Source organism: Phaethon aethereus, assembly GCF_964289735.1.
Source record: "Phaethon aethereus genome assembly, chromosome: 9".
Lineage (NCBI taxonomy): Eukaryota > Metazoa > Chordata > Aves > Phaethontiformes > Phaethontidae > Phaethon > Phaethon aethereus.
Genome location: NC_138585.1, coordinates 26672033 through 26689625, shown reverse-complemented (window position 1 = coordinate 26689625; position 17593 = coordinate 26672033). Strand labels below are relative to the sequence as shown.

Here is a 17593-nt window from a genome sequence, read left to right as displayed (position 1 = left end):
TGTCGGTGCATTAACTTCTGACACACTGATTTTCAAAATCGAGCTTCTGGCTTCCAGGAAATTGCATTTCTGTCATTCCTAGAGTGTAGAGGCCCAGCAAGACCTTCGCTCTCCACCTGACGGCTCTTTTACCTGTTTGATTTGACCTTTAACTCTTTGTCGGGCAACTGAAGAAAGTCAAGGTCATGACGAGAGAGGTTCTTCAGGGGAGTTCATTTGTTTTAAGGTGTAGGTGACATGAAAACCAAACCTTTTAGCTGTGGAAAATACTGTCATTTCAGCCAAACCGAAGGTTTGCGTTTGCCTTGTGCCAGCGTCACTGGGTGTGGGACCTGCAGGGGTGTCACGCAGTGGGCGATGCATCGCTGCCGGGTGCTGCGGATGAATTGAGGCAGCACTGTACCCTGGCCACTTTCCACCCAGCTCAAAGGTTAGACGAGCCTGGCGAGATATTAATGATTCTGCCAAAGTGCGCAGCGTCATTAAGCTAAGACAACGTCTATAGGTACGCTAAAGTGCTTGTTGCTTGAAGAGCGTTGGTAATTACGTAGATTGGAAAGATGTATGTTTGCTGCTTCTGAAACCGGGCCAGGCAAAATGCCTGCGATTAATAATCTTGAGCAAAAACTTTATCTCTGCTGCTGCTGCAGAGCCTTTCATTAAAGAAAGTGCTAAATACATGGGGTGGCAGCATACGGATTCTTTTTTGATGAATGGGTCTCCTTTATCTGACTGTTACTATTATGTGAATTCCTCTGCGCAATGGACCCCAGCAAGATGGCAGAGCTTCCCAGTCGATTGGTAAGCGAACGCTTCGTGTGGGATGTGGGAATCGCCAAAACAAGCTGAGAAACTTGGGTCGCTCTAATGCCAATTGCGTCGCAGGCAACAGTACATCTCCCCTTAACATCCTTGTACACGATACGGAGCAGTGCTGTTAGTGATGCTGGCTATGGAAGGCCAATGAGTATATTTTAAAAAGTATTTTTTTGTTTTGGGTATCAAAAGTAGCAAACGCTAAGGATTTCCAAAGAGAGAAGCGAGCCTTTATGCAATTATATTTTTAATCATTAATTTTTATCATCTCAGAACATAGTTTTGTTGGCATGACCTTGAGATTGGGGTATTCTGCACTCTGGAGCCCCGTACCCCTCCTCTGCTGCACCTTTGCTAATACTTTCAAATTCCCACTTAAACATAACTGAGTAGCTCGGATTGAGATCACAGTGGGCCGGGGGAACACTTATTTGACAGGATAATAATTATGTACTTACGCATCCATTTTCTTGCATATTGGGCGTGATAAAGGCAAGGTAGTGGTTTTTTAATTCTCAGAATTGACCTGTGCTGTGTAAAAACCTGTTATTTTGGCTACGGACGGACAGCAGTTACTGCGGTTGCGCTCTGCCTGGCAGCGGCGTAGGACGGGTGTCTGTAACACCTGGCGCTATGGAATATAATGCTGTATGTGGAGGGAGGAATTACAGGCAGAGGGTATTTAAAAACCGTAGGAAAAGCGTTTATTCAGTGTAACTCAACCCACGTGGCAGACCTACCGAGGAGCGCTCAAAAGCCAGGCTAGCTCCAGCCCAGCAGCAGCTGCCGGAGCTGCTGCTGGCAAAGCCTTTCAGGAGCAGGTATTAAGCTCACCAAGCCCTCAAACTCTCACAGGCAGTTAGAAAAGGTAATAAAATAAATGTAGCGAGCAGAAAGCGATCGGGTTGAAGTCTAACCAGGCGGAGATCGCTGGAGGAAGCTGGAATGGCGAGCGGTGATTTGCTAAGCATGGGGCAGCCCCTCCTGCCCCGCTGGCATCGGCCCCGTGGTCCCGGGGCTGTCGCGGCGGAGTCCCTGCCCTTTTCGTGATCCTGCATCTGTAGGCAGGAATGTCCTCCACTCCAATTCCTGCACAGGCACCTCGGGCACGTCTGCTGAAATTCCTTATTTAAATATTTTAAATAATACTCCAAACACCCCCAAAACATGACCAAGTGTGTTTTTATTAGCAGCAGAATTGGCTTAGCAGTGATACGGACAGCAAGGGTTGTTGTGGTTTCCTTATTTCTCTCTGCTTGGTTTTAAGGTGATTTTGCATTAGCTGGCTGCTGGTTGGAAAATGAAGTGCAACACTTGGTTATTTTTTAATGTTTGTGTAGAAAGTGGAAAGAAAGAACTGGGTTCTGGCTACATGGAGGGCGTCATTTCTCCTACTCCTAACGGCGAAAACAAATCAGTAAAATTAATGTCAGTGGCATAAAGCCGGATCCCCGTCTCCCGCAGAGCCCGGTGGGCTTGGAGCCCACCCGAGCCAAGCAATGCTCCTGCAATAACCTGGTGTTGTAAACAGCGTCTGAGAGAGATTTTCCAGGCAAAACCAATCCTTTTCATGGTGTGCTTTAAGCTACCCTTCAGTATTGTTTGTGTAGCATCAGCCTGAGCTGCTCCAGGGTGGAGATGCTGCCTGAAGCTTTCTTGTGTGCTTGCTGCCCGCTCCGGCACCCAGCCCTCTACTCCCTGTGCCTTCTGACACTGCTGCATCTCCTCCTGTTTTCCACCTCAACTTTTGTTTTCAGGGGAAAGAGCCCCTGGATTTTCCCTGCCTTCAGGACGGGGAGCAATAGGAGCTGCATGGGGCACGCTCGCGCCATTTATCCGCTGTGCCGGGGCAGGCAGCTGGGTGTTCATCTGTGCACAAACACGCAAAACCCAAAGTGGGTTTGCAAGGGACACTGGAGATTTACTCCCTCGTCTTAAGAAAGCCGAGGATAAAGAGAAAGCCAAAGCGAGCGTCCCTGTGCTGTGTGATCTAGTTTAAACGCTTCTATGTGGAATAAAGCATTTGCCAATATTTTGGCTAAGCTGCCTTCAAGAAGGTGAAATAAGCTTTCTGAAGGCCAGTGACTTCCCCTAGTGAAATAAAGCGTTTACTGTCTTGGGTTGGGAGGCTTCAGTTTGGTAACTGTTTTACCAAATAAGCCCATACGCTCAGCCGTGCCAATTACTGTACTTCCAGCATTGCCAGGGTGCGGCGGTGCAGCCCGAAGGAGGTTTACGGGGAGCACCATTTTGTATTTGGTGGGAAAAATGGGCTTTGATGATGCTTTTCAAAGGGAAAGCCTGTTGTGAAGGGTGTGTAAAATTCCTGAGTTACGTTACAAAAGTTAATCACCGCTGGAAGAAAATATCACTTCCCAGTTTCTCCCACTGCCTCAGTACAGGTATTTATTTTCTAAAACAAATAGCTGTTTGAAACGATCACCTCATCTGATCAGTTTAGTGTTTTCCAAGGCTGGCCACCTTGGACTGCAAGTTGCTGTGGCTGGGGGCTGCTCCCCCCTTTCTGAGGGGCGGCTGCAACTTCTCCAGCAGCAGGCTTCGCTCTATCTGGGCTGCAAAATCTTCAAATAATTCCACTTCTGCGTGAGACGTTTCCTTAGCTATAAATAAAAAGATTTGAAAATATTTCTTCCGGCTCGTGCACTAACCTGGATCTGCAATCGATCCTGCTTCTGTAAGCAAAGCGCTGATGGCTACGGTGGAAAACAAGTCTCCCTCTTGCAGTTATCTGCAGTTGTTGCCGTAGACGTGAGGTGCTACATAATCGCTCTTCTCCTCAAGGGTTTCCAGCTTTTTCAAGTACTTGTATCATTTTGGGGCGCTTTGTCTTCCCCTGTCGCGCCTATGGAGTCATTTGCGTCACAGAGGTGGTAGACCTTATTTATATCGCCAGTCTGGGTTTCCTGCTCAGTGATCTATAGATCTTCTTTAAATGAGAAAATTGCGCTAAGGCCATTTATTTAAGCTCGTCCGTGCTTTGTTAAAATGAAATCCGAGCGTTTGGCTGAGCTGGAGGAAATAGCTGCAATTCAGAGGGGCTGGGGCGGAAAGGGAAGTGCGGGGCTGAGATTTAATCCTCTCTCAGCTGGTAGATGGCAACACCAAAAAAAAAAAAAAAACCCCACCCAAAAAACCCACAAACCTATATTAAAATGCTTAATTCCTTCTGCGTACAAAAGCTGCTGTAGACCATAGGGAATTGAACAGCTTTTAGTGAGTTATTAAAAATTTAATCTAAACTTTTTATTTAATGTAATTCCTATATTGATTTTATTAAAGAGGGACTTGGGAAATATCAGAATTCCGTACCTGAGTCATGTGTGGCCACCCTCTTCTCTGTCTCCTTTGCCAGGTAGGAGTTTGATGATAAACAGTTCGTAGTAGCTTAAAAAAAAAAAATCTGTGAATCCTGTTTCCTTACTGAATTCTCTATGCTGTGCATTTGCATTAATGCGTAATGTCCCAAAGCTTAGCACGTATCCTGGCACAATCTAGCTGGCCTTCTTTTTCTTGTTCTGCTTTCTCCTCTGTTATTCCTCAGGTTGAAAATCGGGAAGCCCACTTCTAGCTGCGCCTTGCGAAGGTGAAAGAGGCCTTTTCTAGGAGGAAAACCCCCAGCTTGTTACTTCTGTAGGCTGACCTGGGAGCTCTTGGGAGCAGCAGGGAGACATCCTGTAACATCCTCGAAAAAACATCGCCGGGACCTCTTCCAGTTGTCTGATTCCAGGAAGGGCAAAGTAGGTGACAATCAGGGCACATACCTGCACACCAGACCTCCATACAGCCTTGTCCCCCTCTTCTCTCGGAAGTCCTCTAAAACTACATCCTCAAATGACCAAAATGGCTAATACTTCTATAGCTTACTAGTATTTAAATTGCACACAAAAGTTGCTCAGGAGCTGCTCCAGTCCTCCTCCCTGCACAAAGGCCGGGTGGACTGTTGTTTCCCAAGAAATACCAGTCCAGGCTCGTCCTTACGGGTGGACGAGGGCTTCCCGCATCTCACAGATGGTACCGCCTGTCCCTGTACGCCGTATGGCCATATACATCTCTACATATTTCGCTTGACGCAAAGATGCGAGCCGCGTTTTTGCGGTGCTGGTCCTGGCTCATCCCAGCCCTCTGCACGGCCGGCTCCGCCACGGAGCAGGAAGCAGCATCATCCCTGGGGAACCGTGCTGCCCGTCTGGGATTGCTCTCGATTCCCGTCTTCTCCCACGCTTCGTTGGCAGTCCCTCCTACCTCGTTATCCGTACGTTTTCCTGCTTGCTAAATTATTTGGACATAGAATCGGCCGAAGGTTAATGTAATTGAAATTGCTGACGCTAATAACAGATGCTGGAGAGCTGCTGCGGCGTCCAAAAGCTCTTCCGAGGGCTGCAGCGGCCGGGCAGGGCTGAGCCTTGAGGAAGCCATGTGCTAACGTGGCCGGAGCTCGCAGCCGGCGTTATCCGTGGAATGTAACACGCTGCTTAAGGCACGCCTGTTCATTACTCTTATTTTCGCGTTTTGCACCGGACCAAACAAAACCGGAATCGAGGCTGGAGTAGTTTGAGGTCTGGATCCAACCCTGCAGCCGTCCCTGCCGTGGTCCCCAAGGGACAGCGTTTCATCCCAGAGATAAAGCGCCAGCTGGCTTGACGTAGTAACTGTAGCTGTATGGAAAGTTGGTTTGTTTTGGGGTTTTTTTTTTGCTCGTTAATGTGTTTGGAGGAAAACGAGTAAACATGTAACGTAGTACATGTCCAGTGGAGAAATAACAGCTTCTGGTAAAATAAACTTTCCGCAGTGAAGGCCACCAGAAATATCGCCGTGCCTTGGACATGTCGCTGCTGTTTCCAGGTTGGCCATGAGTATTCCGTGGAGTAACCGGCGCCGCGGCAAAGTGAAGTGCTCCTCTGCTCCCCAGAGCGGCGCCCGGGGGCCCGGGTGATGTGTTTTGTAACTTGAAGCTGTAATAGCTTTGCCGTAGCAGCTTGCGTTACCGTCACCGTCGCGTCTTCCTCCCGTGGCTCGGGCGGTTGGTATTTCCCGTTTTTCCCTCACTCCCTGAGAATCGAGCCGTGCCGGAGGCTTCAGGCCAGGCGTAGGCCCGGCCTAGGTGGGCTGTCGACGCGAGCTCGGGCATGGCCGCCGCAGGCCACTTCCTACAGCCCGCGACCTGCAGACGCACGGCCGCGGGTGAGGCCTAGCAAAGCGCCAGATAACGCGGGTGTTACAAGGAGCTTTGCGGTGTCGGTGGCTCGCAGCGAACGGCGGCCCGCCGGGTGCCAAAGCCGACTTCTCTGGAGGAGCCGCCCGCCGTGGAGGGCGAGGACGGGCCGCGCGGCTTTGCCGGGCTCGAGCCCTTTGCGCCGGGAGGTAACTCGCAGACCCTTAGGAAAGGACTGGTGGGGGAGAACCGGAGCCAGCGCGGGGAAGGTGCCGGGGCGCGGGCGGGCCGTGCAGGCTGCTTTCCGCGGAGACGCTCCTGGGTGTGGAGGTGCCGCTGGAGGGGTGGCCACGGTTCCTCGCTTTACAAACCAAGGCTCCCGCCTGGCTGTTGCTCTGCTTTCCTGTTAAAATGCCATTTATTACCCTTCTGCCCCAGGCTCACGGCTCCCGTTGGAGGTGACGGAGGAGGAAGCTGTGCAGCAGAAAGCAAACACCTTCTCCGAGCGTTTTCTTTCTGCAAGCAGCTTTTCCCCATCCTTTCACACTAAGAGTTTGGTAAAATCCAAAAATACAAACCGTAATTTCTCTGTGGAGAGAGTCTGAGGCCCAGGAACAGCTTCTGCTTCGTGGCGTATCAAGAGGTTGTGCCGATACCTGATGGACGGGGTGTTCCCGAAGCCTTGAAGAAACATCACCGGGCTTGTTTGTGAAAGGCAGGGCTCCGTCCTTGAGCCACCTCCACGTCCGCCGGCGATGCAGAGGTGCAGCGGTGGATTTAATGTCCCTGACCTTAAGTGCACAAGTCCGCTATACCGTTAAATGCAGAGGCCGTGGTAGGGCCAAGGCAGGCGTTTTATTTGCAGCGCTGCTCGCTCTTCTGCGTTACCCTCGACCTTTCGTTTGCCTGCATGAGCGTTGGAAGTAGTAAAGCCTTGTTTCACTGCTTCGTTATCATTGTTCCGTTTAAACTTGAAAATTATATCGGGATAGCGTGCGGAGCCTGAGCGCATCGTGCATGCGTTGGTTCTGCTGGAGGAAGGGGCTCGGAGAGATGAACACGGTTTCTCGTGACTCGGGTCACCACTCAACCCAAAGGTTCAATTTTGACATAAAGATGGTATAAGTTAAAAAAAAAAAAAACAAAACCAACCAACCTATAATAAACCCCTCACGCACTTGTCTGTCAATACTGGTCCAATTCCAGCGGACACCCTAAAATGAATCACTCATGATCTTTATTCTGTTAAAGACTCCCAGAAAACAATACACCGTATTATTAGGAGAAGCTGGAGGCTGCCAGAGCCGCTCTGCCCGGAGGAAGAGAGTGCCTGAGGCAGATCAGGAGAGGGGAAAAATCTGATTTAAGAGGCAAGAGTCTTTCTCTTGCTCTTATATGGTGCTGCTCCGCCACCAGGCAGCAGCCCCACACGGCTCCCTCGCTCCGTGACTAATAAGGCTCAGCTGGGATCCACCCTTGCTTATCCTGTTATTTTTAGCTTTTTCCAGCCTCGTGTTCCATGTGCTTGCCCTACCGAGGGGTATAACTTCACGTCTCATTTTAAATACTGGTTTTGCAACCTGGCAATCTCCCGTGGAGGGCTGTGGCATCAGGAACAGGCAAGGATGGGGGTTCTTATCACTGGTGGTATTGTTTTTGGAGCTTGTGACTGATACCCATTGCAAAATGTGCCGTGTCCGTTAAATGTAATCAGCTTTCCAACCTACAGGCTGCTGCAGCTCAAGAGGATTATTATTTTTTTCTTTCTCAAGTGACAGCAAGGTTGGGAGTCAAATTCAGAAAATCATCTTTACATCCATTTTCTTAAAGGCTGAAAATGTAAAACAAACGTAACGCAAGAGCCAGGTTTTGCTCACGTGGACCTGGGTTTGCTCCCACACAGTAATCACATCCTTCCATAAAAAAAAAACCACACTGATCTCAACGGTATGGGAGTTTGAACCCTTCTGAAGGCTTATTGATTTTTGGAGGGCTGTGTGCATGGTATAAGTAGACCCCTCAAAAAAAGGAGTGGATTTCTGCCAGGCTGTGTCAGTAAGCTTGGAGTTAGGGGCATGGACTTCAGAGCTGTGTGAAAAATTCCCTTCAGTCTATTTGTATCCTGCTCGTGACTCAGAGGGAGGGGTGTCTGTGTAAACTCAGGCTTTTATTGAGGAAGCATTTAAAGGACGCTACTGTTACTTGTTTGTTCTTACTTGTATTTATGGTATTTGGCTCTGTTTGAAAAAGAGTGTTTCGGAATGAGTTTGTAGTATAGCTTGTTTACTTCTTCAACCCGCAAGTCCCCGTTCTGTGCTTTTACCATCCATTTTGCAATTAAAATGAGTTGCAATGTAAAGCCAGCCCATAGAAAACCCTTCTCAGCCGTTCACTGCCAGAAAGCATGAGGGGAATGGAAGGGGATAGATGGGCTCGAGGCGACCAGCAGCAGGATAATCCCGTCCCCACCACAGATCTTGCCGTCTGACTGCGGTGGGGCCAGTGGCTTAATTTATAATTGATAACTCAGCGCCTCATTTTTGTCCTCGGATGAACGTAGGTGCAGCCTGTTGGTACGTACCCACACGAAAGGCAAATGAATCACCCGTATTTAAATGCAGGTTCTACTGCTGTCTGCCTGCCTGCGTGGCGGGGCTGGAGTTTCAGGGATTTTGCCACAATTAATAAGGGCTTAATATTTCATCCAGAAATTGCTTTTGGGCCCAGATCAGTAGCTTAATGGATGCCAAGTGTTGAGTGTGGGATGTGGGATTCTGTAGGTGCTTACAACTCATCAACGTTTCCACGTAATTTCTGCTGTCCCTGGCCTGAGGAAGCCAAAGGCTACCCTGTCCTTTGTCTTTTCGGGGAAAATCTCTCTCTTCCCCCTCTTCTCATCCTATTTTTTTTCCTCTTCTCTCATCACCTTCAGAAAATGCATTAATTCCTCTCCCTACCCGCTGTTGTAATGCGAGGGTGTGTACAGGGGCCCACTGCAACTTTATTATTTTCAGCGATAAATTTACGTTTGAAAAATTAAAATGGGAAAAAAATAAACAGAGGATGAGGAGGAAGGGTAGGAAAGCCTGCAAGCTGCACACAGCAAGCCTGAATGTGCTGCACAGCGAGGGGAATTTGAAAATGCGTAACTGGGTTATTAGCTCCATTAAGAACTTCTACCAAATCGGTTACCAAAGAGATCTGACAAAGATGTTACTCAGAGCTCACGCATCAGAAGAAATAGCTTTAGCGATTTTGAGTTATTCTCTGTCAATATTTATACAGCTGCAGATTTGGGACTCTTCTATGTAAGACCTCAAATGTTTTTTGGGAGCTGCTGGGTGCTTCCTGCCGGTGCCGGCATCCCCTCACCTAGGCATGGCTCGGAGCAGAAAATGGGCTTTTGAGCCAAAGTCGGGGGGTACGGGCTGTCAGCGGGTCCCCCCTGTATTTCAGGGGGTGGCGTGGCCGTGCCGGGCGCGGACTCGCCGGCTGCCGGTGCCTGGCTGCTCCCGGCACAGGCGGCAGGATGAGGTCGGGCGCAGCTGGAGCGGGCCCGTCCCGGTCCGTCGGCCGGCTGGGTATGCTGCGGGGGGTCAGCCATCCCTGGGGCTGGTTTGCACGCCGGCTGCGGCGAGAGCTGGTTTGGTTTTTGGTTCGGTTGAGGCCATGTAGAAATAACAGGCTGCGACTGAGTGACGCGTGGTTGGTGCCAGCTAACCCCAAGCCCTCCACTTTCACCGAACGTCGCGTCTTCTGCACGGCACCGGCTGCACATACGGGCCAAAAATGCTGAAAATTGCTTGTAGCTGGTGGAATTTGCTACAAATCCCCTCCCAAATGGGATAGAAACAGTGCTGCGGAGCAAGGTGGATTGAAACGTTTTAATTTAGTGATGATAATACAAAAACTTACCGGTTAACCTTGTCCTGCTGGAAAGCTCACGTTCCCCATAGCGTTTTGCATACCATGGATATGGCATTTTGAAAGACAGCTTATTCTTAAGAATATAAATAAAATAGCAAGGAGGCAGCCGCAGCTTTTCTGTCGCTGTCTCCCCACGATCCTTAGGAGCTGGTAGGTAAAGTGTTCTCCACTCCTTAGCAGTGAATACTTGGTGGGCGGTCATACCTGCTCATCATCAGATGAGCTTGTGAATTCTCTGTTAAGCACGTGTGATCCGGCTTATAAATTGTACAAGTGAAAGTTAAGCCTGTGCAACCGCATCAGTGAGTCTTTCTAGATGGGTTTTGTGGAAAACTCTGGTTGTTTACCATATGTTTTGCCACTTTTATGTCACCAGCAAGTTATAAATACTTGGGTGACTTAAATTATTCACTCCAATTCCCTGTAAAGCTTTTGACATCCTGTGCATCAGAGGTATCAGGATGTGAAATTACTGTAACCTTCTGTTCCATGTTTTGAGGGAAGAGAAAATCATGGTTGATTATGTAACGGGAAGGTTGCCGTCTGTGGGATGTGTAGAAAACTGACATTTTTGGATGAGTCTCTTGCCACTAAAAATGGAGCGATGAGGCTGTTAAAAGTGCAAGGTGTGCACTTCTGCATCAGAATAAAAATACAATGGATACCCTTCCCGATGCTCCGTAATTCCTCGGCCACATACGAGTTCCAAAAGAGTAGAAATTCACTATAGAGTGGGTATTTCCCTGATAATGTCATATTTGGTCCTCGGAGGAACAAATCGTTTATTCTAACATTTCAGCGCACAATCCTAAAAATCGATCGGCTGGTACACCCGTGCTTCAGGAGGTGTTTGTAACGCTGCTGCTTGTAAAGGACTCCAGAAACCTCCGTGGAAGTAAAAGGGGCGTGGAAGAGGGAAGGGCACTGTTTGGATTCTTAAACCGTCGGAGGTTTATCCCCTCGCAGAGAAGAGTTACACGTCCAAAATGATGGAAAACACCTCAGCATCATCCTCCTTAAATAGAAAAGTGATTTTTAGATCTAAAGCATTATACCTGCATGTAATCCAAACAAATATTCCCCTTTCCAAGCAGATGTCTAGTATTAACTGATGAAAAAATAATCTTTTCCTTTTTTTTTTCTTGCTAGATTTAAACCCTGGAAAAGCTTTAGCTTGGCTTAAAGGGGAGCTAAATCCATCACTCCTAGGAAATCATCAGCAAATGAAGCTGAAATCCCGTGATGCCGTGTATAATTCCCTGTTCCCTGCAAGCTTGCTGTGCTTGGGCAAGCCTGTGGGCTCAGGGTCAGGAGGAGCATCCCGGAGGGGCCGGTGGGGCTCGCTCGGGGTGGGCTCCCTGCCTCTCCCTCCGCTGTGCCCGAGTGGTGCGCTCTTCAACTCCTACCCCGTTTTTACCTGCTACAGGATCCAGCTACATATTTACTTTGAGATCTGAAGAAATTAATTTAGGCTAGCTTTTTGTATCAATCCAAGGGGTTGGCCAGTACCGACCTGAAAAAAATAAACTTTCCCAGCTCGACCTGATAAGGCCCCTGGAGGAACGACTGTGCGCAGGAAAATGTTTCTGGCGTTTCCTTTGGCGTTAAGGAAACCCAGCGCTAGCCTGCCTTGCTGAAGGAACAACCGCTGCTCCTACCCTTTGCTTTCCCCTTGCATAGTTTTTGGTCTGAAGGGCTGTGTCGTGTCCTTGCAGCTGGTGGGGTTCAGGCACACAGCGCAGGACACGTGCATGTAAAAATAAATGTCTGGGACAGTGAGAAATGACAAACACAGAAGGAAAGCGGCTGTCTGTGGCTTTCATGTCGGTAATATATCGGGCTCCTTCCCTTCCCTCCCAGGCGGTGTGAGCCCAGGGAGGGGTTGGCTTTACTTTATGCACAGCTTTATGTTCTTTTAAGGAGTGTTTTCCTCGAGTGGGAGTGATGATGGGAGAGCTGATAACCTCCGGGTATTACCCCCTCTCTCCTGTTAATGATTTCCTTGGTCCTGGGGCAGAGGCGCAGCAGCCAGGGAAAGCGCGAAGGGCTGCGATGGGGGCAGGCGGGGCGTTTGCCACCTTCTGCCGCCAGTATGGCTGGTGGAGAGGACCAGGGTCCAGGTCCAGGGTTTGGGGTGTGCTGTAGGATCCAGCCAGGGAGCTTTCTGCAAGTTTAAAGAAAAAAAAACACCAAAACACAACAACAACTAAAAAATGTGCACAGAATCAGAAATTATATATTTTCCCCCAGAATTGGGGATGCCAGGTGGTTTCTGAATCTGTAGATGGATAATTAATGAAATCCTGTTGTTTCTCTACAAGAATTCAAGTGTGCCTGGTAAAGCTGCATCTTCTTTCTCTGCGGGGCAGCTGCCCCGGCGGCGCATCCGCAGGGAGTAAGGGGAGGGCTGCTGCTGCCTGTGCTGTGGGATTGAGTTTCTTGTGTCTGAGCATCCAGGGTGTGGGGACTGCTCCATTCCTGGTGGCCCACCTGGACCGCAGCTCGGGGGCTGCTCAGCCCAGGCCGACCGCAGCCGGTCTCCTGCCCCAGCGCAGCATCTCCCCAGGGCCTCTGGAGGAGACCTCAAGGCAGGGGTTGAAGGGAAGCGTTTCGTGCGGGTGTCCCCAGCTTGGTGTCAGCCCCTCAGTGATGTTCTCCAGGGCTTTCTGAACTACGTGTTTCTAGTTTGGGGCTGGTTTTTGGGGAAAGCTTCGGGAAAATGTGTCTAGGTCATCTCATAAGTGGTATAAGATGTCCTAAGTTCGAGGATGCCTTGATAAGAAAGGCAAAAGGAGGCAGTGCAGGTGCAGCCCGGGTTTCTCTTCCCAGCTGAGAGGGGCTGTTGGGGGTCCCCAGGTCTTTCTGGGGGCTTCCCACTGGGTTGTGCCTCTGCGGAGAGCAGCAGCGCTTCTTTGCTGCATTTATCCATCGTTTCCCATTGACCCACCTGGAGGACTGCCAGAAGCCTTTCACTCAATTTAATCACTCATTGCTTTAATTATTACCTGCCTGCCTGGCTCGTTTTGGAATGGATAATTGCGAATGGATACGGAACAGAGGGGCAAACCCAGAGGTCGAGGAGGATGCCTGGCCCTTCCCGGCTGCGTCGCTGGCTCGTGCGGGGCTCCCTGCCCTGGAGGGAAGAAGAGCTTTGCAGCAAACGGGCAGCTTTTCTGCAGCAAGTGATGTGCTAAGCTGACCATAGCTCTTTCTCTCAGGTCATTTTCCAAAAGGAATAAGCTGTGAAATAGGTTGCAGGGGGGGGTTGCCCCATGCTGCACTGGACCTGGGCACGGGGAGGTTGGTGCAGTCCCCATTGGGGATCCGCGGTGCACGGAGCAGCTCTGAGTCACCGCCGTTATAGATAGACCCGCACGTGGGAAGTGGGGGGTAATTTCAGGAGTTTTCCTTCTGATGCATATAATAAATGGCATTAGAGATTATGTAATATGCGGAGCTGCTTTTAGTTTGCCGCAGATACTTCTCCAAAGCGAGCCCAAGATTTATGCAGTATGTTGAAAAGTTTATTTTGATGTTTGGAAATACCTGCCTGGTTGATTGGGATTCTTTGCGGCTCTGGTAAAAAACAGGCACAACTTCATCCGTTCTTGAAAACTTAGGCAGAATATTTTTTTTTTCTGTTTAAACAAAAGCTTTATTTTTTCTTAAAGCTCTGCTCCTGTAGGGGAGAGGGTGTCGGGGAGGAGGGTGGGAGCTGAGACGGGTCGGGGGGGTTCTCTCCATTGGAGCTGGACGAGGACTCAGAGGACTCTCCACGGATGCTTCAGCCTGTTTGCACGGGTGAGAAGCTGGGAGAACTGTGGCAGAGCGATGATCCTACAAAGGCCTTTTTTTCTGGAGGCACATCTGGTGCGGGGAATGACATCTGAGATGCCCTGTGAGCAAGTGTTTCTGGGTTTCACAGCCACGTGCATTTCTGAACTTAGCCACAGCTGGCTGCGCCTAGGGGCAGAATAAAGCCCCATTATTTGATGAACGAAAGGCGGTGAGGCATGGAGTTTCTTTCAGTTGCAAGCGAAAGCGCTATCGCCTGCCTGGGTGAGAGTGCCCAGTGCATGGTGCGAACCCAGCCCACGGCACCGCCATCGCTCTCTGTGCATTTTGGTGCCCCTCAGATGGGCCGTGTCCAGCCAAAAATAGGGCTAGAACGCCAGACTTGCCGTGTGCTCACACCCGGGTGTGACCAGGGCCGGCCTAGCCCCAGACTCTTGCAAATGAGGCTGTCGGGAGTGCGTGTGACCCCCCAGAAAGTGAGTGGTGACGCCAAACTGAGCTGACAACCCAGTGCTCGGCAGGTTGCAAATGTGGAGGATTATAAACTATCTGCTTGTCCTGCCGTTCTTTCCAGTCTCTGCTATTAAGGACTTTTAAAACAGAAAGCAAAATTAGGGTTCAGTTCCCTCCATGTGTCAGGCCTCCAGCCTGAGTTTGCCAACAGGGAAGAAAGTTTGATAATCTCACGGTGCTATTTTGGGGTAGCAATGGAGTATTCTGCAAATGGCAGTGGATTCCTGCTGGGTGTGTGATGACGGGGGGTGCGATGATGGGGGGTGCTGCAGAGGGGCTTCGCTGTCCCCGGGCTGCGAGCAGCGGCTCAGCCCTCCCAGCCATCGTCCTGCAGAAACGCTCTGCAGAGCCAGCGCTGGGAATTAGCTTGATCTTCACAGGCCTTGTCTTCAGAGAAATGAGGCGAGAGAAGGGCCCGTTGGGGTCAGCACGGGCGTTAGGCCCAAAACCAGGTCGGGTCCATGGCAGTGCCCAGCCCAGGCGGGTGCTGGAGCACTGGAAGGGCTGTGCGTTCACCCTCGCTGCAGAGTGGAGGTAGAATTGTCTGGAAATGGTAGGATCCTATCAGAGAATCATAGTATCTTTGGGCTGGCAGGGACCTGCCAAGGCCACGTAGTCCAACCCCCTGCCATGAGCAGGGACATCCCCAACCAGAGCAGGGTGCTCAGAGCCCCGTCCAGCCTGACCTGGGATGTTCCCAGAGATGAGGCATCCACCACCTCTCTGGGCAACCTGGGACAGGGGTTCACCAGCCTCATTAGGAAACATTTCTTCCTGGGATCTAGTCTGAATCTGCCCTCTTTTAGTTTAAAACGGTCACCCCTTGTTCTATCAGAACAGCCCCTGCTACAAAGCCCATCCCCACCTTTCTCCTCAGCCCCTCTCAGCCCCGGCAGCTGCAGGAAGGTCTCCCCGGAGCCTTCTCTGCTCCAGGCTGAGCCCCCCCAGCTCTCCCAGCCTGTCGTCCCAGCAGAGCTGTTCCAGCCCTGGAGCATCGCTGGGACCTCCTCTGGCCCCGCTCCAGCAGGTCCGTGTCTCTCCTGTGCCGAGGGCTCCAGAGCTGGACGCAGCACTGCGGGGGGGTCTCCCCAGAGCGGGGCAGAGGGGCAGAACCCCCTCCCTCGCCCCACCGGCCACGCGGCTTTGGGGGCAGCCCAGGACACCGCTGGCTTCTGGGCTGCGAGCGCACGTTGCCGGCTCACGTCCAGCTTTTTCCCCCCAGCACCCCCGAGTCCTCGGCAGGGCTGCTCTGCATCGCTCCCTCCCCAGCCTGGGCTGATACCGGGGCAAGAGCCTTTTCCAGAAACAACGATCGCGCTGGATTTCTGCGGCAGAGGGTAGAGGAAAGGCATCCGTCCCCGCGCCCTTGGCTAACGGCGTTTGGGGGAGGCGGTGCCGGCAGCCGCGATCCACCGCCCCGCCGGAGCTGGAACTGCTGCCTGCCGCTGCCTGCCGCTGCTTGCCCAGCAGCGCCCCGGGGCCGCTTCCGAGCCCCCGAGCAGGGTCTGGCGAGGTTTGGGGGGGTTGGTGTCTCCCTCGCCGGCGGCGGGGCGGGACCGGCCCCCCCGCGCTGCGCCGGGGCCGCCGCTGCGCAGGCGGAGCAGCGCGGCAGCATCCATCTTACCGGCGGGCGGCCGGCCCGGGCTCCCCTCCTCCTCCTCCTCCCCATCCTCCTCCTTCTCCGCCTCCCCCGCCGGGGCCGGAGACCCCGCGGGGCGGCTGAGAGCGCTGCCGGATGATGCACGGAGATGGTACACCAGGAAAACTGCTCCTACCAGGTAAGGGGCGAGCGCGGCCTGGCCCCCCGCCCCGAGCCGGCCGGGGGGGCGCGGGCAGCCGGGCTCCGCCCGCCCGGGCTCCTGCCCCCGGCCTCAGAGCCGCCGGGGCGGGGGAAACCGCGGGGCCTCCGCTCGCCCGGCGGTGCTGGCAGGCGCTCCGGGGGCGCTCGGCCGGCGGAGGGCGGGTTGTGCAGGCAGCTGCCTGCGCCCCGCTCGCCTCCTGCTTGCCTGGATGAAACTGCTCCGTGTAAGTGAAGGAGCCGCGGGTTTGCCCTTCTGGAGTTGCCGTCGGAGAGCGGTGTCCGTTTTGGAACAGCATCAGTGGGCTGTTCTCCGCGCTTCCCAGATTTGCCAAGGCGCCAGGGCTGACCCGCACGATCGCTGGTTCCAGGCGCAGTCTCGTCGCGGTCCTGTGCTGCTAAATAATGCCTGCGAGAACGGGTGACGAGCCTGGGGACCAGCATTTCCTTCTGCGCATCCCTCGCGGCCACCCCAATCCCCGGGGGGCAGCACCCATGGCAGGGTTTGCCGAGCAACGCCAGGAGTATTTTGGTGGGGCGAGTGAGAGTTACTGTGGCTTCATTTGCCTCTAAAGAGAGGGTGGGTGCACCTGCAGGGGAAACGGCGCGGTGAGGGCTCGATGGCGCAGGCAGACCGTAAAATGCACAAATCCTGTCCACCTGCAGCAGCAGCGCTGGGAAACGCAGTTGCGTACGTGCGGCGGAGTGTGTTCTGCCAAACAGGCAACGGGCATTCCCAGCGGTGGAGCTGGACCCTCGGGAGATGGGGCTTTGCCCAGGGCAGCGGCTCGTCCTCACTGTCCCCCACTGCCGCATTTGATTCCAGCTCAAATACGTGTCTTAAGACGAAATGTCTCTCATAGCAAAATATATCATAAAGATGTAAAGAAAGATAAAAGATACCAAAGCGTGCGTATGTACAGAGAGAAGAGAGTTGAAAATATTTTTCACGGAATGTTTTCAGTCTGGCAAATGCTTCTGGATATGAATTTGCATTTTTAGCTCCTTTGCAAAAAAAAAAAAATCGTGATTCTTTTTCAGCCTCTGTTTCTGGGGATCTGATTTTTCTGCAGCTCAGAGCCTGTTGCTCTCTAATGCCTTAATAAATGGTGCCATTGTCTCTGTGCAGCGGATGTTTTCCCGGCATACTCCTAGGAAGGCAAGGGTTAAAGGTTGCGCATTGTTTCCCGGGTGGAAGCTGGTCCATGGCGGTGGGCGAGCGATGCCGAGCGATGCCGAGCTGCGTCTGCAGCGCAGGCCTGGCCAGCATCCCTGCATGTTAATGCGCTGGGCTCGCTGGGACAGCAGCGCTGCTGCCTTTTATCTGCTTTAATCTGCTTGCTTGTTTATGAGTTGGTTCCTCTCCTCCAAACCAATAAATATTAGAGTGAAAACAGCCAGAAAAGCATGCAAATCACAGAAGAAAGTCAGAAGAAACAGTCTTTCAAGTGAAATCTGTTTCAAAACCTTCCTGCGACACTGCAAAGATTAGGAGCAACCCCAGCCCCCTCCCAAACCCGTTAACCTAAAGGCCAAGTTTTAATCCTTTTGTGGCCGGCAGTCCCGGGTTT

The 17593-nt window shown here is 51.9% G+C and overlaps 1 protein-coding gene across 4 annotated transcripts in view; it reads left to right on the top strand.

The window, feature by feature from the left end:
• LOC309408022 (schwannomin-interacting protein 1) overlaps nucleotides 1–17593 on the top strand; it is a gene marked incomplete at both ends in the record, with an annotated part of 130187 nt that overhangs the window by 95708 nt on the left and 16886 nt on the right. The window contains one exon of one of the 4 annotated variants that reach the window (XM_082003730.1): nucleotides 15973–16002. The exons of the other annotated variants lie outside the window; for them this stretch is intronic. Within the exon in view, the coding sequence (XP_081859856.1) occupies nucleotides 15973–16002 (30 nt within the window). Of the gene's footprint in view, nucleotides 1–15972; nucleotides 16003–17593 lie in introns of those variants that run through there. 4 annotated transcript variants of the gene reach the window in all.